The sequence below is a fragment of the Gorilla gorilla genome, chromosome 1 (assembly GCF_029281585.2).
Source record: "Gorilla gorilla gorilla isolate KB3781 chromosome 1, NHGRI_mGorGor1-v2.1_pri, whole genome shotgun sequence".
Classification (NCBI taxonomy): Eukaryota; Metazoa; Chordata; class Mammalia; order Primates; family Hominidae; genus Gorilla; species Gorilla gorilla.
The window spans coordinates 88,970,546-88,997,169 of NC_073224.2; the positions used below are offsets into that span (position 1 = coordinate 88,970,546).

The 26,624-nt window shown below is 40.8% G+C and overlaps 1 protein-coding gene across 3 annotated transcripts in view; it reads right to left on the reverse strand.

Moving 5' to 3' along the window:
* Positions 1-2,183: 2,183 nt before the first annotated feature.
* MPZL1 (myelin protein zero like 1) overlaps positions 2,184-26,624 on the reverse strand; it is an 81,335-nt gene continuing 56,894 nt past the window's right edge. The window contains exons 3-7 of one of the 3 annotated variants that reach the window (XM_063693187.1): positions 20,509-20,722; positions 19,629-19,761; positions 16,831-16,933; positions 6,289-6,410; positions 2,184-5,201 (exon numbers count right to left, since the gene is read on the reverse strand). In XM_063693187.1, coding sequence (XP_063549257.1) covers positions 6,291-6,410; positions 16,831-16,933; positions 19,629-19,761; positions 20,509-20,722 — 570 coding nt within the window. In that variant the 3' untranslated portion in view covers positions 2,184-5,201; positions 6,289-6,290. The remainder of the gene's footprint in view (positions 5,202-6,288; positions 6,411-16,830; positions 16,934-19,628; positions 19,762-20,508; positions 20,723-26,624) is intronic. The other 2 variants (XM_019035636.4, XM_031012981.3) reach the window with 2 other exon arrangements.

Here is a 26,624-nt window from a genome sequence, read left to right on the forward strand (position 1 = left end):
AAAATGTATGACAGGGAATAACGTTCTCAAAGCCATGCTGGCAGTAAAGTACAATAAGTAGCTAGTTTCCTAGGACTCTTTTTTATGACATACTTCAATGTAGGCTGATAGAATTATGTCAAAGGGGCTGGGCCTGGTGGCTCACACCGGTAATCCCAGCATTTTGGGAGACTGAGGCGGGCATCTGTACTAAAAATACAAAAAATTAGCTGGGTGTGGTGGCGCGTGCCTGTAATGCCAGTTACTGGGGAGGCTGAGGTGGGAGAATCGCTGGAACCTAGGAGGTGGAGGTTGCAGTGAGCCAAGATCATGCCACTGCACTCCAGCCTGGATGACAGAGCAAGACTGTCTCAGAAAAAAATTTTTTTCAAATTATATCAAAGGGTAATTTCATTAAAGTAATTCTACAAAAAAACAAAATATATTGAAATTGTTCATACAATATCTTGACTATGCAAGAGGAAAGTGCAGGGGAGAACCCGCCATAAAAGCAGATGGTTGGTTCCTACCACCAGCTCTACCAATGCCACAGATGCCACTTTCCTCCCCGTGGCTGCTCCCTCACCTTCCCTGCACAGTGGGAGGATGAAGTCAGTGGTTCCCCAGTCCAGTTAGCACAGGAACTACCTAGAGGGGTCAGAAGGGAGCCAACTGGGGTGAGAGAGTATCTGAGTTTCCTCTAAACACTGCTCAACTCAGCTCCCTCAGGGGTGGAAGCTGCTCTCATAAATAATAAGTCCATCTTTGGTTGGCAAGGCCCCTATGTAGCTTGGAAACCAGAGCCCCAGCAGGTGGATGCCCTCTGACACTTAGTGCTGACTTGGAAGGAATTGCAGAGATGACAAAAATGTGATTCCATCACTCACTGCTGCCCTTGTGTGGTGAAGGAAGCATCCCTTTTCTTTTTGTCACATCACGCAAGATGGATGCTGTTCACATGTGAGTATTACTCCCAGGGGAGTTCCTGCCAGCTGTAACTCATCTTCTCCCACTCAAGAACACATTAGGTTTTGCAAGCCCAAAGTTATGCAAGGCAGGGGCTCATTGTGAATCCATGGTAATTTATAAAATTACTAAGTCACTGCAAAGCCTCCATGTTTTATTAGTAACACATTATTTGTAACATAGTTCTCAACAAATTAAGTCACCATATTGTCTTCCAGACTGAGGTTAAAGTTCTCAGACATCTGTGCCTACCACCTAGACTACACTACCCTCTCAAGTTCCTACGGGACTCCCTAACCAGCTCCTAAAGGACTGGGAGGAAACTGCAACTGCATTTCAGGCACATTTATTTGAGTAAGGAAGCAGTTTGGTACTTCCTTTTGGTGTGAGAGGCCACAGGGCATAGTGGTTAGGAACAAGGCTGTGGATCAAACAGCGGCCCCAGGCCCAGCCCCTCTTCTCTGTTCCTTTATTAGCTAAGTGGCCCTGGGTAAGCCATATAATCTTTCAAACAATGGGATTAAGATTAGTACAATTACTGTTAACTCACAGAAATAATAGAGCAAGAAATGCAAAGTGCCTGGCTCACACCAAGTATTTGGTAACTACTAGTTACTTCCATTCATGTCACCTGTCACCTCCACCCTGTGGCAAGCTCCTTGAGGAGCTTTGTCTTCTTTGTTTTGTTTCCTTATGCTTAGCACAGTGCTTGGCACAGGATTGTTCTCAGTGTAGGTTGCTGAATGGATGAATGCTTCCACCCACTCATCCATCCAGGTAACATGTATTGAGCAGCTGAGTGCCAGGTGCTGTTCCCCTTACTGCAGACGGAGCAGTGAACAAAACAGCAAGGTTCTGGCCTCTTGTTAACTATGTTCTAGTAGGGGAGAACAGACAAGTGTGTACTGGGAAAGAGGGAGAGAAATAGAGTAACTAGAGCAGAATTGAGGGGCCCAGGAAGGCTGAGGTGGTGGGGTGGGGGGCTTGCTCTTTTATATATCACAGAAGGTCTCCCTGAGGAGGTAACATTTGAGCAGAGGCTTAAAGGAAGTCAGAGAGCAAACCACAGGAATATTGGCAGAAGGCGTGCTTCAGGCCCAGGGAACAGCATGTGCAAAGGCCCAGAAGCAGGCACACGGACGGCATTTTTGAAGAAAAGAAGGCAGGTGTAGCTGGAATGATATGAGTGAAAGGTATATCTCTTTTTCTATTCTGGTCAAAATGAGCACACAACACAATCCAGAAATTGAAAAAAATGTATTAAAATATTCACAAAAATACAACTGAAGATCAAAAAATAATAATGAGCTTGATGGTTTTTCCCTAGCTGATACATTTCCATTGAAAAACTAGAGATAGTTTGAAATTTCAATCTCTAAGTAATGCCTTTTGAGTGCTCCCGTACAGAATTAGCGCATAATTTTAAGACGACCCTGTTTACCAGGATGACGACATGGAGAGGGCAGATCTGCCCTTTAGGCAACCTTAGTTCGTTATCCGCAACCAGGCAAGGAGTGCTGAGGCACAGGAAAAAGGGGAGCCAAAAGGGCTGCAGGGGTGGGTGTGCAGGGCTTGGGAAGAGGTCCTGCCCTGAGAGGCTCATCTCAGTGTGAGCAGCTTCCTTCAGGGAAACCTGTCCTGGCAGAGCGCCATGCTGGCAGCTGCCCTTGCCTGGGGGGAAGGTTGGTGAGAACTGGTAAGGATTCTCTGCCAGAATGCCAGGGCGCTGACAGAGTTTGAGGTGTCTGGTTGGGCAGGAGGCCAAGAAGTCGGGCTGGGGAAGGGAGTGGTAAGGGAGGAAAAGGCCTCCAGGTGTCATTCGAGTGAGTGGCCCCCACAGCACCAGCTTCACCAACACATGGTCCCGGCACCGCAAGAAGAAGTGAAGGCTCTTGCTCTCAGGGAGCTCCGAAATGTTTCATTTATTCACAGGAACTGTTGAGAAAGCAGTGAAAAAAAAATGCCCCTTTTCTCTGTAAAAAACAATTGTAAGGAAACATGACACAGGCCTGTCTACAATGTGTGTCCTCTGTACCTCAAGCACAGCCTTGGTCAGCTATGTGGTTTTCATGGTGGCAAAGGCTCACCAGGAGTCTCAGCTTGAAGGATGGTGACAATCTCAACACCCTTCCCCTCCAAACACACATAAGAGGCCTTCCAAAGGCTCCTATAGTTTTCAAAATAGATGCCCAGAAAGTTTTAGGATGCAAGGCAGAGTTGACCACTTTGTGGAAATGTCTCAGGGCCAGCACTGTGTCACTGTGTGTCACTCTCTTGGGCTGGGCCTATGAACATGGAAGGCAGCAGGGCAGGCGTTTTTTTCTCCATTCCACACAGAACACAGAGCAGACGCTGCCCAGCTTCAGACATGTGTGGTGACCAAACCTGATCCCTGTTGACTCACACAGACGTGGCATGTAAGGTGGAGCGTTACAAGAATAACAAAAATAGCTCCTCAAAAAACAAAAGGCTTCGTGTATGCAACAGCATTAGTTTTGAAGCTCGTATGCCCTTTATCTTACCACCTTGTGCACACCTCGAAATCTCAATCCTGTTTTATTCCCTCTGTGAATTCTGTTGGAACTCAGCCTTCAAACATCCCCAGAAGATGACAAGATGAGAAGAAAAAGCAGCAGCTCATAATGGACTCCAAACTACAGGGAGAAAAAGTAACATTGCCCCTCACTCCCACTCACCCCAAACATGTTCTGCAGACCATCTAGACAGTATTCCTTCCATAACTGTGGGCTTTCGGACAATTTTAAAAGGGGGGAAATTTAAAAAAAAAATTCAGAAAATGGGAGAAATGACAACATAAGTGTTGAATGATCTTCACCACACTTTCCATTCCCAGTAAAAAGTAAAAACTCATAGATTTTAAGTGGGGTGGGGAGTAGCGAATAGGAGAAAACAAGTTTTAGGGAAGGACAGCCAAACTGTCTAATCTAGGCTCTCATTAACCTCAACAGTCTTTGAGGCACCATGAAGCTGTTATAAAGCCATGACTGATGCTGCCTCTTGCTGGAAGCATGACTGACGCTTTATAAAGAAGGTGATTCTTGCCAGCTGCAGTGGTGCAACTATAGTTCATTCCAGCTACTCGGGAGGCTGAGGAGGGAGAATCACTTGAGCCCAAGAGTTCAAGGCTAGTCTGGGCAACAGAGTGAGACTCTACCTCAAAAAAAAAAAAAAAAAAGCAAAAGAAGGTGATTCTCTAGAGAGCGAGCTCTGGGAGATTGGAGAGTGGCAACATAATGATCCCATTTCTGCCTACTTAGAAGGAAAGAAACTCCTCTCCTTTAGCTGTATGGTGACTGTTATTTCAAGCAGAAAGGACATCAGCAAAGAATAAAACCGATACCTTTTACTCTCCACGTTACAAAAGTTCTCAAGCAAAGCTTGGATTTTCTACTTAATCAGTATTGATCCAACTGTGTCCAGAATGAAGTGACCTTCGGCATTTATGCTTTGCTAATCTTGCTATTATGAATCCAGAAATTGATACGACACATTTCAAGGGTGCAAACTTAAAGTAAGTCTACACAACATGTAAGGCTAACAATTGCCCCATATTTTAGTGAGAAAAACTTCAAAAAAACTTCTCAAATTGTTTTCAAGTGGCATAGCCAATGGGTATTTTTTAACAGCGGCAGACAAATAAATGGTACTGATACTGTGCTAACGGCCACCCTGGGTATGCTTCCATCATAGCATCTCCATCCTCCAACTACAGTAAATGCTAAGACTAATCAGTCTTAAGCCCTTACATTAAAAGGCCATGTCTACTGGAAATACTACAGGATCTGCTATTGTCTCCATTAAGGCAAACCATTTCTAAATGATGGTGAAAGGAATGTTTCTGAAATCTCCCAATTGTAAATGACCTGAAGAGAAAGTACAAAAACAGCAAGACAATGGGTACATATGTAGAATCATACCATCTTTTCATCATGCAACACTGGCTCCTCATATCAGGAAGACTAAATAGAATATTTATACATATCCTTTGTACACATCTTTCTCTCCCTCTGTGAGTACACATGTACTTGTCCTTGCCTGGGTCTCCAAGGCTACATGTGGTAATGGGCTACATTTTCTGCACGAGAGTCCAGTTTGGTTTTGTTTCTTGCTGAGGATATGTTCTAGGTATTCTCTTAATTCTTTCGGATATCCGCATACACCACAGACTCTGACTTGTTAATCTTGTCACTGTGATGTCCGCCGGAGTGGTCTAACTGTGCATATATGACTGGGCCCTGGAAAAGGGAAGCAGAAGGATTAGAGGACTAAAAAAGCTGGCGGTTCCTTCAGCTACAGGCATAGAAGCAATGATTAACGTGATCACATCAGGGTTCCAAAGCAAAGACTTCCCTCTTGAATGCCTTCAGGAAGACTTCTTATGGATGATACGTCCAGGACTGACTTTGAAACAAGATTGGACATACGTTGACAATAGTTAAAGCAAGTACATGGGGCTTTGTTACATTATTCTTTCAAACCTTTTTGATGTTTGAAAATTTCTGTAATAATATATTCCTTCTTGGGAATATCTCTTATCTTAATAGCTATCACAGAATTCCTCAGCTCTTACAATTGGGGTAAGAGTCTTAAGGACTAAGATGGGAACTTCCACCCACCTGAGACCCACAGAAATCATGAGCTTCAGAATAATCAATCCATGCAAGAAACCAACATATTTGGTGCCACCCAAAGATACAATCAATTTGATCTGGTCACGTTATACAAACAGGTATAGTTTTAAACAAATAGTTTAAAAGCACTTCAAATATTCTTCAATACAACTACTTACAGCATAATTCTTTTAGTCTGAGTGTATTGTGACCAATACAAATATTGCTTCCTTGATTTTTAATATCAGATAACCGTTCTTCCTGTTTTAAAATAAAATTAAAAAGAAAAAACAAAAAGCCACAATCTACACAGATATAAAGAAAAACCCTAAATGGAGTAAAGTAGAAAAGATCCTCTTCTCAGCCTCAGCAGTAAGGAAGAGGTTACAATTCCAGGGAATTGTCAGGGTCCCATTCAGGAGAGCAAGGGAAGGTTGGGTAGCCTGGGGGCAGAGCAAATTCCCTAACTGTTGGGGGAAGAGGTCAGATAGGTGGCTGCACTTCATGACTCTTTCAGTCTAGACTCTTAAAATTGTAAACAACAACAAAATAGCCCTGGTTTTAAAAGAAAAATTTAATATTACCCAATGTCAACTTTTCTCCCAATCTAGGGGAACTCTCCTTGAGAAGTCTAATAATGTGCTTAAGCTTTCACCTTTGAAATCATAAGCTCAATAGCCAAAAGCACGTGGTTTAAAATAAACACACTTACCCTCATCCAGGAGCCCTAACAACCTGTGTCCTTAGTGTGTAACCTGGGGTTCTGTGGAGTTCAGCTACTCCCACGTCTACAGAAGGGACAGGCCCAGTTGTAAGGGCTACACAATGGTGCATCTAAAAGCAGAGTTAGAAAATAACACTCGAGGACTAGATCCATTTGAATGTTGGCAGATCTGCAGTCTGAATTATGATATCGTCTTTGTTGAACCTTAGAGAAGAGCACTGGTCACGTGGCCCTGGGCACATTTGTAAATTTCTAAGCAGAAGTTTCTTCATCTCTAAAATGGTACTACTAATAATATCTACATTTTTGTTTTTTGTTGTTATGAAAATTAAATAAGATGATACCTATAACTTAGGCAATGTCTCACAGATAGTACTTAATACATGTTAGTTATTATTACGAACGTCTTGTTACACAAACATACTTTAAAATGCACTGAGGTAACTGGTCAAGTAAATTAAATAGTCAAACTCTGTGTGTTTATCTTTAGTCTATAATGGCTGTCATAGGTAATATTAACAGATCACATGGTTAATAATCATACAGACCCTCTATATTCATCTCAGAAAGCTGCAAGTTAAATGCTAACCCCACCAAAAAACAAAAGGAAGTTAAAAAGACTGTTTTCGGCCGGGTGCGGTGGCTCACGCCTGTAATCCCAGCACTTTGAAAGGAGGCTGAGGCGGGCGGATCATGAGGTCAGGAGATCGAGACCATCCTTGCTAACACGATGAAACCCCGTCTCTACTAAAAATACAAAAAAATTAGCCGGGCATGGTGGTGGGTGCCTGGAGTCCCAGCTACTAAGGAGGCTGAGGCAGGAGAATGGTGTGAACCCAGGAGGCGGAGCTTACAGTGAGCCAAGATAGCGCCACTGCACTTCAGCCCGGGTGACAAAGCGAGACTGCGTCTCAAAAAAACAAAAAAAAGACTGTTTTCTACTAGGAACAGAATTAAACTAACTGTTCCCTGGTAACAGCTATTTCCAAGAATAGGATGGAACTCCCAACATTAAATTATATAAATTCTTAGATAATAAAACCCCATATCATAATTCCTAAAAACTCACTAAGAGTTTTAGGGTATGTTCATGGGAGAAAGGGTTTACAATGTGTGACTGACCGCACAAATGGCTACAAACTCTTTCCTTCACTGCATCTTACTCTTTCAACATAATGCTGTAGGTCCTTCCATCAAGAGTAGAAATCTGTTTCTCTACCCCTTGAATCTGGGCTGATCTTGCGATCAGCTCTGACTGACAGAATAAGGCAGCAGTGATGCTGTGCAGTTTCCACACCCAGACCTCAACAGACCTTGCCACTTCCACTCTCACTGATCTTGGGACCCACACAGCCACCACTACCATGTGAAGAAGCCAAAGTCAGCCTGATGGCTGATGAGAGATGCATGGCCCAGCTGTCCTCTGTCTGCCTGGCCAACAGCCTGCCAATGGTTAGACTGTAAGTGAGACCACTGTAGACTGTCCAGCTACCAGTCAACCTTCTAGCCAACTGCAGATGCACAAGTGAGCCAGCAGAGATCAGCTGAGCTCATCCAGACCAGAATCTGCTCGACCAATCCACAGAATGGGGAGCCAAATAAACAGTGCGTGTTTTAAGCCACTATATTTTGGGGGGTTTGTTACGTAGCAGTAGATAATTGATACATTACGTGAGTGGAAAAGAATGAGAACAGAGAAAGTAAAGAGGAAAAAGAACACAGAATTATCTTTTAGTCTGTAAATGTTAAAATATCAATGAGGTCTTTCATGTGAGACAGTATTGTCTTTCATGTCAAAAGAATACAACTATCTCTTGAAAGTAAATGGGAAAACACTGAAGAAATCCCTTCCTGCTGATGGACTTGGTATTCTTCAAACTGTTTACCACTGCCTGATGTTATCCTCATTCCTCTTCCCCCTTAGAATATAATAAGGTCTTAAGTCAGGGACTTTGTTAACTTCCTAGAACTTGGCAGAACATAGGTGCTGGATGAAGGGATGGATGAAAGAAAGGATGCAGAGAAACTGCAGATGTAGGTTGAGATTGGGGTCTGCTGACAGATCTAGCTCAATCTAGAACACCTCTATGAAGTTTGATTCTGAGTGCTATTTAGAGGTGGAAGGAGCCCTGAGTCTCTATGGAACATGCCTCAGCACCTCGATTTTGAGGGCAAATGAGGCTGCTCAGGACTTCAAGAGGATCCACAGAACCACAATCAACTTTGAAATGAACCCACCATTGCTAAGACATTCACTTTTGGGTATAATAAAGAAGGAAAACAACAACAAAACCTACATTAACCTAGCTGTTTTACTCTATCTCTTGGTACTCACCCTCCCCACCCTCCATTTCATTTATTTATTTATCTTTGCTTTTACACAAAGAATTACAACAATAAAGTGAAAAATTGGTCTGAGTATGTTTTCAGCTACTTTCTACATGAATAGGCCTTAGCTATTGAAAATGTTTCAAGAAACACATTGCTTAATAGAGGCCTATTATTTTAGTTACAACTAGAGATAAAATTACCTCTGAAGTTTACTTGTACCAAAATTAATTATTTATTCCAATAAAAAAACCATAACTGGTGAAGGTTGGGGGAGAAGGACCAGGAAGAAAGGATTCTAGAAAAGCAAAGAGACCTGCTTCTAACTACAAATTAACTGCTCAGGAGTCATTACGTTGTGTCCTGTAGTATACCTTTCACAGTCTCTGTAGCCTGTAGCCCTATTTAATTTGATTCTAGTCCTTCAGGTGTTAGAGGAATCATCCCCAAAAGCCTAGCACGAATCACTAAGAAAGAACATCTATTTTTACCATGTGCTCATTGACTACTGACAGAACACCTTTTTTTTAGTATTTATTCCACTGTTTTTTAAGTAAAATATAAATATGAAACACAGCTATGTATTATGACTTTCTTTGAGATAAATGAGACAAATACTGATTATCAAAGCGGAGGTGAAAAAAATTGGACAGGATAAAATATACATGTGCCTTAGAACCAGACAGATCTGGCTCAGCCACTAACTACTGACCTTGAGCAAGTGACTTGTCTAACTAAGCCTCAGTTTCTTCATGTGTAAAATAGAGACAACAGAAGAACTTACCCTGGAGGACTGTTGTGAGGACTAAAGGAAAAACGCACATAACTACTTCTTGAAACATTACCCTATCTATGCTATGCACTATAGTTGACAAATACATAAATATTCCATTCAATCACTGTTTAACAACATAACCCAAAAACCTACCTTTTGCATACAAAGCATCAACGATATCCAGAAAAGGATCTAGAAAACCAACTACTCCTCAAATACATATACAAAAATTACTTTATACCAATCTCATTCAAAACTAAGCTTCACAAAGAAAAAAAATTTTCTTATTTTTTTCCCCAGTTCCTTAACACTCTAAACTCTAGGTAGCGCCTATCTAACACCTTCCCAACCCAGCCTCCCACTCCACTTGGCTGGAAGAGCCCCAGTTTGGTTCTGGTCTTTACTCTCCCTTTGCTCAGGTAGATGACCCCACCTTCCTCTGCCCTAAGAGTGAATCAGAATGGCATCAGCTTCTAAGCCACAATGCTGGAAGCCAGAACAATCAGCAATGACTCAAAATGCTGAAGGAAAATGATTTCCAACCGGGAATCCTACCCCACCAGATTCGCAATCAAGTTTGAGGGAGGAGAATAAAGACAATTTTAAAGGTGTTAAAAACATATTAATTATCTCACAGTTTTACAGGTCAGAAGTCTGAAATGTGTTTCACTGTGCTAAGATCAAGGTGTCAATAGGACTGCGTGCCTTCCACAGGCTCTAGGAGAGAATCTGTCTCCTTGCTTTTTCCAGCTTCTGGAAGCTGCCTGTATTCCTTGGCTATGAGTTCTTCATCTTTAAAGTCAGCAGTATAGCATCTTCCAGTCTCTCCCGGATGCTTACCCTTCTGCCTCCCTCTTCTAAGGACCTTTATGGTTACAATGGAGCCACCCAGATAACCCAAGACAATCTCCCTATCTCAAGGCAATTTAATCACATCTGCCAAGTCCTTTTTGATACGTAAGGTAACATATCCTAAAGAATCCAGAGATTAGAATGTGGACCTCTTTGTGGGGCCATTATAGTCTACCATTCAAGTTCTCAAAATTTTTTTACCTCCTGTGCATTTCTTCTCACTGGGTTGGTAGTATCCAAGACACAGGCAGAAGAAATACAAATCTTCTCATGAGTAAATATATTTTAAATGAAGACTCAATCAATTTGTACAAAGTGCCAAGAATGTAAGTACAGTCTTCAAATTATAAAACACCCATGAGATGAGAAAATAGCCACCATTAGCAAGAAATATAGAAACAAAAACCGTACTCAGATCAATAAAGACTACAGACACTGGAATTATCAGTTTTTGAGGTATAAAATAAGAATATTTAACATGCTTAAATAAGGTAGTTGAAAATATGAAGTTATAAGGAACTATCAAAATTAGCCAGGTATATTTAAAAAAGAACCAAATAAAATTTCTAGAAAATAAACCTGTAATATGAAATTGAAGTTTAAAAACTTTTAAAAGGGGCTAAACAGTAGGCTAGTCACAGCTAAGGAATTAGTGAATGAAGGCAGATGAAGAAATTATGCAGAAAATGGCAGAAAGACAATACAATGAAAGATCTGCAAGAGAGGTTAAGAGACTTAGAGCATAGAGAAAGTATAATACACATGTAATCAGAGTTCCATAAAAAGATAAATAGATAAAATGCAGAAAGGAAAAATTCAAAGAGATTGTGACTGGAAATTTTTTACAATTTATTAAAGACATCAACCTTAAGACTCAGGGGGTCCAATGAAATTACAAGCAGATGCAACAAGGGATAATCTATAATTAAATAGTATATAAAATGCCAAACACCAAAGGCATAAAGAAGATCTGAAAAGCAGCCAGAGAGAAGCGACAGATTACCTACAGGGAAACAATGAGAATGTCAGCTGATTTTTCCACAGCTCTTCTCTTTATTAATTCTATCTGTTTATGTTGGGTTTAATTTGCTCTTCTTTTTCTAGTTTCTTCAGACAGAAGCCTAGATCATCAATTTTAGAGCTTTATTTTTTTCTAATATAAACAGTTAATGCTACAAATCTTCAAAGCACTTCTTTAGCTATATCTCACAAATTTTGATATGTTGTTATTTTCACTCAGTTCAAAATATTTTCTAATTTTTCTTGTGACTTCTTGTTTTACTCACGGGTTGTTCAATTTTGAAATATTTGAGACTTTCCAGGTATCTTTCTGTTGATTTCTGTTTAATTCCATTGTGGCCAGAGAACGTACTCTATATGATTCCAACCCTTTTAAATTTAATGAGAATTGTTTTATGAACCAGAATATGGTCTATATTTGGTTAATTTTCATGTGTACTTAAAAAGAGTAAGAATTCTGCTCTTGATGGAAGGAGTGTTTTATAAATGTCTATTAGCTCAAACTGGTTTCACTGTTAAGTCTTCCGCATCTTTTTTGATTTTCTGTAAACCTGTTTTACCAACTGCTGAGAAAGGAGTGTTGAAACCTCCAACTATGATTGTGAATATGTCAATTTCTCCTTTCAATTCTCTTAGTTTTACTTCACTTACTTTCAAGCTCTATTATTAGAAGTATAAATATTTAGGATTACGTCTTCTTTATGAGTAGATCACTCTGTCATCATAAAAAGTCTGTCTTTATCCCTGGTTCTATTTCTTGTTCTGAAGCCTATTCTGATGTTATTACCACCCAGATTTCTCTTGATTAGTGTTAATGCAGCATATCATTTCCATCCTTTTACTGTTTAAAAAATGTGGCAAAATATATATAACATAAAAATTAGCATCTTTACCATTTTAAAGTGTACAGCTTAGTAGTGTTAAGTGCATTCACATCCTTGTGCAACCAATCTCTAGGATATTTTCATCCTGCAAAAACTGAAACTGTACCAATTAAACAACTCCCTATTCTTCCTTCCCCAACAACTACCGCTCTACTTTCTGTCTCTATGAACTGGACCACTGTAGGGTATGCGATATTAGTAGAATCACATAGTATGTCTTTTTGTCGCTGGCTTATTTCACTTGGCATATCTTCAAGATTCATCCATGTTGTAGCATGTGTCAGGATTTCCTTCCTTTTAAAGACAGAATAATATTCCATTGTGTATATATATACCACATTCTATTTATCCACTTGTATACTGATGGACTCTTGGGTTGCTTCTGTATTTTGGCTCTTGTGAATAATACTGCTATGAACATGGATGTACAAATATCTCTTCAAGACTCTGCTTTCAATTTCATCCTTGTATTAATATTTTTAACCCACCTGGATCTTTTTATTTAAAGTGGTTTACTGCAGACAGCATATGATTGGTTCTTGCTTTTCTATCCAATTTGTCCATCTCCACCTTTTATTGGCACACTCAGCCCATTTATAGTAATACAATCATCAGTCTGGTTGAGTTTAAATCTACCACTTCATTATTCGTGTTCTATTTGCCCCATCTACCCTTTGCTCATTTTCCCCTCCTTTCCTGCTCACTTTTGGATTAACTGAGTATTTTGTAATGATTACATTAAAGTTTCTTGTTGAAACCTCCAACTATGATTGTAAATACATCAATTTTTCCTTCCAATTCTCTCAGTTTTACTTATTTTCAAGCTCTACTATTAGAAGTATAAACATTTAGGATTATGTCTTCTTTGTAAGTAGATCACTTTATCATCATAAAAAGTCCCTCTATCTCTGGATCTATTTCTTGTTCTGAAGCCAGCGTTGGTATTATTACTATCCGCATTTACCATTTTCCATGTTGTAGCATATGTCAGAAATTTGTTCTTATCAGTATTGCCATTCAGAGATAGAGCTTGTTAGCTGTATGTATCTCTTTTTTTTTTTCAGTGTTTGCTCTAGAATTTGCAGCATATATCTTTAACTTAGCACAGTCTACCTTCAAATTATAATTTCATGGATAATATAAGGACCTTACAACAGTATTCTTCCATCCTCCCACCCCATCCTTTGTACTACTGTTGTCATACATTTTACTTCCACATGTTATAGCCTCATAAAATGCTGTCATTATTTTTGCTGTGAAGAATCAATTTTTTTTTTTTTTGAGATGGAGTCTCACTCTGTTGCCCAGGCTGGAGTGCAGTGGCGCGATCTTGGCTCACTGCAATGTCCGCCTCTGTGGTTTAAGCAATTCTCCTGTCTTGGCCTCCCAAGTAGCTGGGATTACAGGCGCCTGCCACCATGCCCAACTAATCTTTGTATTTTTAGGAGAGATGGGGTTTTGCCACGTTGGCCAGGCTGGTTTCGAACTCCTGACCTCAGGTGATCCACCTGCCTCAGCCTCCCAAAGTGCTAGGATTACAGGCGTTGAGTCACTGCGCCCAGCAATTTTCGCTATTTCTGTGTGTTTATGTTTTTCATTAAATTTATTAAAAATTTCACTATTTCTTTACATATTTTTTCTCTCCCTTTTTCTTCTCAGATTCTAATTAGATTGCTTGATATTGTCCGGTGGCTCACTGAAGCTCTGTTCACTTTCTTTTTTTTCTTTTTTTCTTTTTTGAGACAGAGTCTCGCTCTGTTACCCAGGCTGGAGTACAGTGGCATGATCTCAGCTCACTGCAACCTCTGCCTCCCAGGTTCAAGTGATTTTCTTGCCTCAGCCTCCTGAGTAACTGGGACTACAGGCGCATGCCACCATGCCCAACTAATTTTTTGTATTTTTAGTAGAGATGGGTTTTCACCGTGTTAGGCTCTGTTCACTTTCACCCCGCCATCTGTCTTTCTCTTTGAGCTTCATTTTGGATAGTTTCTATTGCTATGTCATCAAGTTGACTGACCTTTTTTTTTGCAGTGTCTAATCTGTTGTTAACACCATCCAATTTATTTCCAGAAGTTCCATTTTGGTCTGTTTTAGATATCTATTTCTTTCCTCATTGGGTTCAAGCTTTCCTTTACATCTTTAAGTTTACTAATAAGATTTATAATACTCATTTTAAGGTCTTTGTTTATGAATCCCATCATTTCCGTCCATTCTGAATTTGTTTCTGATTGATTTCTCCTGATTTTTTATTGTAATTAATTATTAAATTATTATTATTATTTTTTAATCTATCCATCCATCCATCCATCCATCCATCCATCCTTCCTTCCTTCTTTCCACCCATCTATTTATTTGAGATAGGGTCTCACTATATTGCCCAGGCTGGTCTTACACTCTTGGGCTCAAGCAATCCTCCCACTTTAGCCTTTCAAGTAGCTGGGACTACAGGTACACACCACTATATCTGGCTTATGTGTTTTATTTTTTGGTTTCTTTTTATGCCTGATAGTTTTTTTTTTTTTTTTTTTTTGAGATGGAGTCTCACTCTGTCGCCCAGGCTGGAGTGCCAGTGGTGTGATCTCGGCTTACTGCAACCTCTGCCTCCCGGGTTCAAGTGATTCTCCTGCCTCAGCCTCCTGAGTAGCTGGGATTACAGGTGTGCGCCACCACACCTGGCTAATTTTTGTATTTTTAGTAGACATAGGGTTTCACCATGTTGGTCAAGCTGGTCTCAAACTCCTGACCTCGTGATCCACCTGCCTTGGCCTCCCTAAGTGCTGGGATTACAGGTGTGAGCCACCGCACCAGGCCATGCCTGGTAGTTTTTGATTGGTGCCAGACATTGTAAATTGTACATTGTTGGGTGCTGAATTTTGTTGTAGCATAAAGAGTGTTGGATTTTGTTGTAAAATGCAATTAAATTACTTTTGGATTAGTTTGATTCTTTAAAGGCTTCCTTTTAAGCTTTGTTATGGTGGGTCCATAGCATCTTTTATTCTGGTACTAATTTAGCCCATTTAGGTATGACCATTTTGAGAACCCCAACCAATACCCTGTGTATTATAAGTCTCTCTACTCTGGCTCTAACTAGTCCCACACCTGTGTGAGCACCAGGCATTGTGCAACCTACTGCATTTTAGGTAGTTCTTCCCCTGGTTTCAGAGAGTGTTCTCCTATGTGTATACAACTCTGTAATCAGACAAAGACTCAAGGGGACCCCGCTCCAAATCTCTGAAGTGCTCATGCTCATCCTAGCACGCTCTCTCTATGGTTCCTTCTTTGGTACTCAGCCTCATAAATCTTAGCCTCCTTGACCTCCCCAAATTCTGATTTCTGCCTTCTCAATTCAGTGAGACAGCTGGGCCCAGTTTCCATTTTCCCCACCTACACTGCAGTGTGGAAACTGCTTCAAGGCAGTACACTGGGGCAATAACACGGCTCACATTGTCTGTTTCCTTTCTTTTGGGGATGACAGTGCTGCATAATTTGTGTTCCACTGTCTTAAAAACCACAGCTTCTTTTTCTTTTTTCTGGTTTGTTTTCAGCAAAAAAGCAACTTCCATAGTGCTTCAAGGGCGGAAGAAAAATGTTCCAATGCTTTTTTAGATGCTATGCCTATGTGTATGTAACTTTCATGTCTTCATTCACAACCCTATTCCTGTTCACAACCCAAATTAGTAGACTGAGGTATCTGACATATTAAGTAATGTGAGAGAGAGACAGACAGATAGAACAGGAACAAGTAATGAGCCTGATGCTGTGGTAGAGAACATGCTATCTAGACACCTGGGTTCTAGCCCCAGTTCTGTCACTAATGGGGTGTATGCTTTTAGTAATTTAACATCACAATGCCTTAGTTTCCTCACCACATATAACAACTATGGAATAAGACTATGGGTACTTTTCCCACAAAACACTGTTACTCTCCTTATTTCCTCTTAAATCCATTCCCACCAGCTAACACCTTTTTAGGACAAAGCTATAACTGGCCAAATTCTTTAGCATGCTTTCTACCCCAGAAAAATCAAACTGAACTAAGCTATGGGATTTTTGCCAAGCCACAGTTATAATTAAAATACTATAGCCAAAACACACAAAGCTAGATTATATGCTAACTTCCAAATAAAACCTGTTTCTCTTCTGTACTTTCTACAAGTAGAAACCAAAACCATTCCTTGTTCATCAAGCCTATTAATTATTCAGACAAATGCTTACTTTCCATTTTTTCTAAAGAATCCATAGAAAATAATTTTGGTTTTATTATCAATATTAAGAATACCAACTTTTCCCTGCTAATTTCTTATCTTAGAGTACCTCAATACACAGAAAGAATCTCCTTCACTAGATTCATTTCCTTGGGCAATTAAAGAATCTTTTACTGACAAAGCCATTTCCTAATTCTGCTTGAGGCAAGGAAGCTACATTGTTAGTAAACAATTTATGTTATTTTACTCAAGCAGATTCTTCACCACATATTTTCCTGTGGTCTTCCTAGGCCAGCCCTTTAATTCCTCACTCCCACTCTCTCTTTCTCTCTGTCTCTGTCTGTCTGTCTGTCTGTCTGTGTCTCTGTCTTTCATAGCTCAGTATTCTTTTCCACACCCAAGGAAGTGACAGAGCACCAAGCTGTAGGGGAACAGTGCAGTGGGCAGAATCGCAATCAGCCATTACCTGGTGAGATCCAGAAGGCAGACTCTTCACAAGACCCTCAGTGTCGGAGGGGGACTTCCGAGGAGCCTGCTTAACTGGTGACAAACTCTCTGATGTACTGCAGCTGATGAATTGGCAATTTGAAGAACAAATGTAAAAAATAATAATAATAAATAAATAGAAACAAAAATATAGAAATGCAACTGACGGCAAGATGAAGCAACAGATATATAAAAACAAAAGACAACATAACAATGGGTATCAAAACGATCACGTTTTTAAACTATTTTCTATACCTGACACTCACTCATTCTTCTAAGTCAATGAACTCATCACTGGGGGAGGCACAGAAACAAATGTGGTACAACCTCTTCAACCCAGTTTACAAAAATCATATTGGAATTCTAGTTACAATACACATTTATCCTTTTGCTGTTTGTCTTTTCCCCCTGCCATCAACCCTCCTTTGGGATAAAGGTTTAAGGGAACAAGTTCTATGGTACCTTTTATTAGCTTAATGGCAATTCACTTTTGTTATAATCAAAGGCAAACCTCTTCTGAATGTATGTTTTAAATTACAGATATATATCCAGGCAAGTCTTGGCTTATCTTGTTCTCTCCATATTTTTATTCCCTACCAATACCACAATCAAATCCCCCCAAAAACCCAGGAAGTCATGAATGAGAAATTAGGGAATGCCATGTCACACAGGCTGAACCTTTTCACGGTGACAGTAGTCTTTAACAACAAGCACTATCTCATAAATGAATCAGGGAAAGTGAATGCCAGGAAGTAAGAAAGCTGGGGTACAGCGTAGGGATTTTCCAATGAGATGTGTCATCAGTACAGCTTAAAGCCTTTTGATATATACTTTGAAAACTTAGGAGTTTGGGGAGAATCACATTTAAAGTGTCATTACTAAGACCAAAGCATACCATGCATTCTGCAAACTGTTCCTTCTGTGAAATGGGAGGCTACATGCTCTGAACCAAAATGGTTTAATTATTCTAATACATAATCAGTCAGGATCTTAATTATTGATAACATAATACATATATGAAAAAAGAAAACTAATGCACACACACACACATATACACAATGGCATTTTACATGAAGAGCACAAATATTCAGATGTGCATAAAAACTCTATGTAACTTCACAATCCAATTTCATCCAGATAGTATGCTCAACATGTTTCCAATACAAACATGTGACATATTCATGGACAAATCATAATAGCTGTTGGGTTAGCTCAGAGCTAGCTGGTTAGTCATCAACAAGGGAGAGGGGCTGAATACATACACAGGAATATTAACAGTAATGGGCAATGTGATTAGTTACCATGTGTCTAGTGGGAGTGGAAGAGGAGACCCAGCCCTGTTATAGTCCCAATGTGTCTTCTATGTCAGCTTTTCTTAAGAAGTGGAAGATAAGCAGGATCTGATCCCAGCACACCAAGGTAGAAAAGGTGGAGGAGGAAAAAAACCAAAGTAAGAAGAACAGCAGCATTCATGATGCCATGCAGGAGTCTAAGGAACTCTTTCCTGCCCCTCATTAACCCCGAAGCAAGAACTACAAAGACCGGCATGTCACCACCCTGGATTAGTCTCATGTTGAAACCAATAGTCCAGCTATATTTAATCATAAAACACTCACCATGCAAGGGGGGCAGATACAGTCAGCAGAATAGAAGCATTCCAAGCAAGTAATATCTGAATTTGAATACTCAAACTTGTTAAAACACAGCACTCCTAAAAACTCTAGATCAGCAGAGCCCATAGATAGAGGTTCCCACCATCCACCAGCAAGAGAGTTCAGGACATGCAATCCTTTCACATCAGAGTCCCTTCAGGATGGTGAAAGTTAGATCTGTGCAGCACCTGCAACACTGCTCATGCTATATCAACTTGAATCCAGCCTCTGCTCCCAGTCTTACCACATGAGTTCTATATAGCTTATATGGGTTAGCTTTCCAACTGGAGTGGGGAAAAGAGAAGGTCCTTTAATTAGATACGCACCCTATGCTTAAACGTGTTCCATCTGAGAAGCCATAAACAAAAAGAAAGTCTATTTTTCTTTATTGCTGATATATTTTGTCATCAACTCTTATTATCCCATTTTGGGTGAATCTAGCTAAGAATGATCAAAGCAATAAAGCTACTTAAGCTTGGAGTGGGGTAGGGGAACTACAAAAAGGAAAAGCCCTGCATCATCATCACACTGGGCTGGGGGAGGTAGTTTATTAAAACCACTGCTTTTTCTTCTTCTTTCTTTCTTTCTTTCTTTTTTTTTAAAGAGACAGGATCTTGCTATGTTGCCTAGGCTAGATTCAAACGCCTCGGCTCAAGCAATCCTCCTGCCACAGCCTAAGTAGCTGGGACTTACAGGCACATGCCACTAATTCCAGCTCACAACTTCTTAATTAGGGTTTTATATTTCCTAACTGGAAAGAACCACCTTGTGAGTTTATTAGCAAGAAATTGAAATTAAACTCTTAAATTGGGTAAGTGATGTCTTAAGAATACTGATTGCATAGTGGATGGTATTGAAACACAGAACACAGACTGCTGAGCAGCTCATCTCACCAAACCTAAGAAGGAAACTGGAACAGAGATTAGAATCATATTCCACATTTAATAGCAGGCCCACTGATTTCCACTTGCCCATGTTAGAACACCTCCTAAGGAGACTGCCTGATTCTGACATGAAAGAAAATAGTAGTTAATTCTTTAAAATATGTTTTTCATTAAATACAGAAGTTTCTATAAACCCTGATTCCCTCCCTCCACCCCTGCCCTAAAAAAACAGTGTTTCTTACCCAGTGTAATCCCGTTTAGAGTTTTTCCTTCTATAGAGGACAGCCAGAATCATGCTGATGAGCAGAGTGAGACCTAGGACCACAGCAGTAACTATGCCCACCACTACCCAAACTGGAAACACAGGCAAATTCTCTAGAGAGAAAGAACAAAATAGTTTTAAGGTACATTGCTACACAGAGAAAACATGGAATTTTATTAAATTAACGAGCAAGTATCTTCATTTAGCAGTTACTGCACCCTCTTTTATTATCCAAATTATGAGATCCTACTATCTATCCTATTACTATGTAATTCATGACATGTGAATATTAGATGAGAAAGAATGAACTATGGAACTAAGCATTTCTACACCTACAATCCCTCTCAGTGCTCTAAAGAAAAACCGGAGGTGTGAATTTACCTGGATCTACTCTCCGACAAAGCAGACTTTGTCTCAAAAATGAGACACCAGAACCTGCATTTCCTGTTTGTTCTCAAAATCAAAAGGAAGAAATAACTGTGCTGTTGTTGAAAGCTTTCTCCTGGAGAATATAAAACAGTATGAATCTCCTTCTTTCCCACTGCCCATCACATCCAAACGTAATGAATTTGGTCTTTCTTCTAATTAACACTGAAAAGTTCATACTCCTGAAATTAGACCAATAGGCACCAGATGGTAGGAATAAAAATGGAGAAATCAGCCACTCTGGGTCAGAATGACCAACAAGTTTCCCAGCTCCAAGTGTGTTTGGTAGAGCCACAGGTTTGCGGCAACAGGGAGCACAACTGTATGGCGAAAATCCTCCCTCCAAACCCACCATGAAATGCAACTCATGTTTTCCAACCAAACATGAGATAAAGGAGACTGCATTATTACTGCCAAAATACTCAAGGAAGTACCTTTTTCTACGACATAGAGCCTAATGTGTCCAGGCTGGACAACGATGTCAGGAGGGTTTTTGACATCACAGATATAGGTGCCATTGTGTATAAACTGCATATTTTCTATGTTGATTGATGCATCTTTCTTGTCAAGGTCTCCAGCCCAGCTGATTCTGTCTTTAAATGGTGGATAATTCCCAAGGTACACTTGCCCTTGGGAGTAGTGGAAAAACTGCAATTAGAAAAAAGGAACACATGAACTATTCTCAAAGGCAGAATTCCTAAACTCTGTAATGCGCATGCTATGAAAGGTTCTTTTAAAGACTTCATACGGAAAGAAACGCAACATCTCTCTCCCCCTCCCCCTCCCCCTCTCTCTCCTCCTTTCTTCGGTCTCCCTGTTGCCGAGGCTGGACTGTACTGCCGTGATCTCGGCTCGCTGCAACCTCCCTGCCTGGAACTCCTGTGATTCTCCTGCCTCGGCCTGCCGACTGCCTGGGATTGCAAGCACACGCCGCCACGCCTGACTGGTTTTTGTATTTTTGGTGGAGACGGGGTTTTGCTGTGTTGACCGGGCTGGCCTCCAGCTCCTGACCTGGAGTGTTCTGCCTGCCTCAGCCTCCCGAGGTGCTGGGTTTGCAGATGGAGTCTCGCTCACTCAATGCTCAATGCTGCCCAGGCTGGAGTGCAGTGGTGTGATCTCGGCTCGCTGCAACCTCCACCTCCCAGCCGCCTGCCTTGGCCTCCCAAAGTACTAAGATTACAGCCTCTGCCCGGCCGCCACCCCGTCTAGGAAGTGAGGAGCGTCTCTGCCTGGCTGCCCATCCTCTGGGATGTGAGGAGCCCCTCTGCCCGGCCGCCCCGTCTGGGATGTGAGGAGCACCTCTGCCCGGCCACCCCGTCTGGGAAGTGAGGAGCGCCTCTGCCCGGCCACCACCCCGTCTGGGATGTGAGGAGCGCCTCTGCCTGGCCGCTGTGCAATCTTCCAAGTGTGAAGTGACAGCCTTTCTGCACGTGTACCCAACAGCTCCAAAGAGACAGCGACCATCGAGAACGGGCCATGATGACAATGGTGGTTTTGTCGAAAAGAAAAGGGAGAAATGTGGGGAAAAGAAAGAGAGATCAGATTGTTACTGTGTCTGTGTAGAAAGAAGTAGACATAGGAGACTCCATTTTGTTCTGTACTAAGAAAAATTCTTCTGCCTTGGGATGCTGTTAATCTATAACCTTACCCCCGACCCCGTGCTCTCTGAAACATGTGCTGTGTCAACTCAGGGTTAAATGGATTAAGGGCGGTGCAAGATGTGCTTTGTTAAACAGATGCTTGAAGGCAGCATACTCGTTAAGAGTCATCGCCACTCCCTAATCTCAAGTACCCAGGGACACAAACACTGTGGAAGGCCACAGGGACCTCTGCCTAGGAAAACCAGAGACCTTTGTTCACGTGTTTATCTGACCTTCTCTCCACTATTATCCTATGACCCTGCCACATCCCCCTCTCCGAGAAACACCCAAGAATGATCAATTAAAAAAAAAAAAAAAAAAAAAGAAATGCAACATCATATTACAAATCACAAGTTATGGAATCTAAGCCAGACAGAAGTTTAGAGATCATGGGACTCAACCCTGCCAGGTTTCAATGGAAGAATCAGACTCATATATCATCTCTAATCCTCTCAATATTTCATTGATATAATTATTACCACCCATAATTTTATAAAAGACAAAAGGGAGACTTAAGAGAAGCCATTTTCCCAAGGTACCAATGATAGTAAATTGGGGACCCAGAGTAAAATTTAGGCCCATCTGAGTCTTCAAAGCCAATGTTCTTCCAATAACACCATGATTGAGCCCAGTGATTCCCAAGGCTTCAGAAAGCTTAGTGTTGAGTTAGCTTACCACTAAGATACACAGAGGCACAAAGGAAAAGAATCCTAAATATCTCAGATCAGCTAATCTGAGTTTCTCCCTCTTCCTTCTGGTTTCCTATGGAAAAGTCATGGGTGTGTGAAAGGAACAAAGCCCAGATAACACAAGATACTCTTGCCGGCTTTTGAAAGTTCAGCCTTTAGCCCCTTTCTCTTTCCACTCCTCAGTCTCTCCACCGTCCTGCTTTCAGCAAAGGAACTGTCTTCTCAAAGTAAACCTTGTCAAACTCAGCACCTGGAAGCAGGGTTAAGGCCCAGTGGGAGGGGATCTATCCTCACACTTGGCTCTAATCCGAGCAGCTATGCTGGAGGCCTGATGTCTTTGTTCTGGTTAATGGACGGGGTGATGGTGGAGCTGGGGATAGAAACCAGCTCTATTAGCAATTCAAACAGAACATTTTCAGAACCCTTTGAGCACGCTGAAAACCCCAGTGCAGATTCATCCATTCCTATGATTTAATGATCATCTAGATTTTCTTAACTCCCAAACCTCTCTCTCCATCAATAGCGTCCCCTAAGCTCTAGACTCCTTGCCTACTCACTTTACCACCTGGCTGCCCCTCTCCCCCAAGCTTGTCACCCTCTCTTACAAACTTCATCTTCCCCTCTTCATGTATCGTGTCTTCACTGATGGCTAATGTTTCTTTCCAAAACCATAAATCTTGAAGTCATCCTTGATTCTCTTTCTTCCTATCCAGTTAATCCCCCAATATTGTCAATGTCTCATTAGTTTCTCTCAGTTCTCTCTTCTCTCTATTCAGTTCCCACTGACAATATCTGTTTTTATGTTTTCATCATCTTGGACTATGGCCTCTTAACTGGTATGTCTAACTCACCATCTTCCACAATGCCTAAATGATCACTGATAAAGAATAATGGTTATTATTATAACATTTATCAAATATTTACCCTGAATTTCATATGACCTAAATGCTTCTTAAGAACCGTGAAGGGTCTGAGATTTTACCCTACTTACAAGCTAACAAAGTTAGTTGGCCACAGGTTCATAGGTGCTGACAGAAGACACGGACTCCTATGAAATCTTCACTCTCATGAAGAAGACTCAGAAACAAAGAACCTTATGAGCAGAAAGCATGTGTTTGTTCCTCTTGCCCCGCAAGTCCCACAGCCATGACATGGAGGGGCTCACATGGATGTTGTGCAGGCAGAGGCATTGCATCACAGCCGAGGAACCCCAAGCTCAGGGAACACATTCCCTTACAAGGGGCAGAAGACATGTCTGACTTCAGCCCTGAAAGGAGACACTACCTTTACTATACTCAAGAATACACAAATTTGTCCTTTGCTCCAGAGGGTAACATCATCTCTGCCTTCCAAAGCTAGTTACTGTACAAAAAAAGTCCAGAACAAAGGCAGCCAGTGCCTTTGCTAGCAAGGTGTGCAAAAACATGAAAGACCCATAGAAAACTGTCTCCCAACAACTCTCTAGCCCTCACAACCACCCTGCAAGGTGAGATTCGCCTACCTGATATTTCATAAATAGGGAATGTGAGGCTCAGGAAACCTTGGTGACTTTCCCAAAGTCACAGGTTTTAGAGATGGAATTCAAACTCAGCTCTGATTTCAAAGCTTATGCTATTTCCAATGTTTAATGCCTCTCAGGTGAGATCATGTCTTATCTGTTCAAAGTTCTTCACTCTCTCTTCTTCACTAGAAAATGAACCATAAACTCTCAGCTTTGCAAATGAATCCTTCCATCACCTGCTCTCTGCCTTCCCTTCCCACAACATCTCCACATATTCCCTGCCTTGCATTTCTGAACCAGCGGGGGGGATGAGCTACATGATGCTGTTTCTCAGCACTGGGTCTGAGACAGCTCCCTCAGTCAGGCTCCCTCATTGATTGGGGGCCATTTGAAGGCAGAGGATAAGATGTATTTATCTCTGTACTCCTTAGCACTTTGGACACAGCAGGAACTACATAGTTTGCTGAATCAAACTGAGGAATAACGTCTTGGTCAAACCAGTGAGAGATGGAAATAAAACAGTGAAAAATTCACAGAAAAGACTAGAATCATTATCAATCAATATTTTTAAAGTACAAGCCATGGTGCTAAAGCTATGAGGTATACTAAAGATGTAAGACAGGCAAGTCCTCTTAAAACACCCATATTCAGGAAGAAGAGGAAAACTGTCATATTAAGGGATCTGTATTATAGGAATGGCCCAGATAAGGGTAGTGAGTTTTAAGGGCTAAAAGGTTAAAAAAAAAAAAAGAGGCATTATGGAGGAGACAGAGGGTAAAAATGGGGTACAGCTTAAATGACAAGTGTTCAGAAGTAGGAAAACAAAGCACAAAGCATTTTTACTAAACTGGAAGTGATGCCATAAGAGAACAGAAGTGAGGCTAAAGTGGTAGGCTGGGCCAAATTGTAATGAGCTTTTAATTTCAGACAAATGTTGTCCGCAATGGGAATCTAGGTTCCTGACAACCTGCAGTGGCAAGGTGAAAGAGCTGTTCTAAGACTATGCACCTGCCGGCATATGAGGGTTGGATTGAAAGATGAAAAAAACAGAAGCAGAAGAATAACAAGGGGCTACTGCACAAGACCAGGCACACAGTTAACACTGCTCAATAGACAGCAGAGACACAGGAAGGCTGACAAAAAGCTAGACACCAGAAACAAAGTAGGAAGAACCAGCAAAGGTTCTTATTTCTTGGGGACAGAAGGGAAGTGGTAAGGGACAGGGAAGGAAAGGACAGAAAACACAAAACAAAACAAAACAAAACAAAATGATTACAAAACTCATCTGCAGATGAACACAATTACCCTAAAAGAAAAAAAAAAAAAAGCAGAAAAGGGAAACAGAAGGGAGAAAAAATGAGTTCAGTTTCAGACATGTGGATCCCAAGGCCATGGGCCAAAAAAGCCATCTACAGTATGGCTTTTGAATACACTGGGTTTGAATATACTTTTCCTGTAAAACCTATAAAAACAAAAAAGCAACCCACTCATCTTATTAAATGTGTCCCGACATTTTGGAATTAAAGGATCCTATGTCAATAACTGAACATGCTGGGATTAACTGCAATCAGACTCGTGTGTAAGTATAAATTGATTAGCTAAAAATATTAATCAGAATTAGAGCATGTTCTTAATATTAAGTTTTGAGTTATGTAAACCTTCATGGACCCACACGACAAGACTGTTTCCAGCATAAATGGAACCGCTCTTTAAAAGAAAGTTATTACCTCTGAGTGTCTTCCTGATGACTGCTTCATTTTCTATGGACTTAAATAATGGCTCTCACACCCACTCTTGCAGAAGACTTCAGTGGGAAATCTTTAAATGTTTAAATAGTTCTTTGGACTCTCTTGAGTAAACTTATGTGTTTAATCTTGCCTCTATGGGAACATTAGTGTATGTTCTATGCTGATGCCATATTTATGTGAAACAGAGAATGCCTCTGTATGTCTTTCCATGGTATCTGTATGGATTCCTGTGCTCACCCTTATGGCTACTGTAAGGGAAGGCCTCTCTTATAAAGACCTCTAGACTATGCATTCTCCATAGGGGAGATTCTCCCCCAAGGGAGCAAACACTGGCTCTTGGGTGGGAAGCTTTGAGAAAATCTTTCTCTTTTATATGTAAAACAGTTGCAGAGGATATCTACAATATTAAAATTTCATGGAAGGGGGCAGAGATTAAGAAAAATGTGAAAAGGCTCCTTTTAAAAATAAATTTTAAAAAATACTGAGAAGCACTGCCTTAGGTAATCCCTAAAACCTATGAGGCCGTAAATATTATTAGCAGATTTTTCTACCTGAGAGAGAAATAATACATAAGGGAAATCATACCGTATTGAAGTTTAAACAATTCTAACCTGTGTGGTATGGCCACGGGTGAATAACTCTTGAGTCAGTGTCTCCCATCCTCCCCACCCTGTCTTTCTCATAGAGCTGTGAAGATTAAATGGCATAGGCATATGATGGGCCCAACATCTAGGTGGTGATCAACAATGTAACTCACCATTCAGAAGAAGAATTGGGCATTCTTAAAGATAGATGACAGACTGTCCTTGCTAAATACTGACAACCTGAAACATGCAACAGTACTAAAATATGTGCCAGTATATGAAGGGCATTCCACATGCAGGGAGAGCAACAGTAACAACAAGTTGTGTATTTTAGTAACTCAAGAGCTAGACACTCTCCTGAGCACTTATCTTGTATAATCTTACTTTA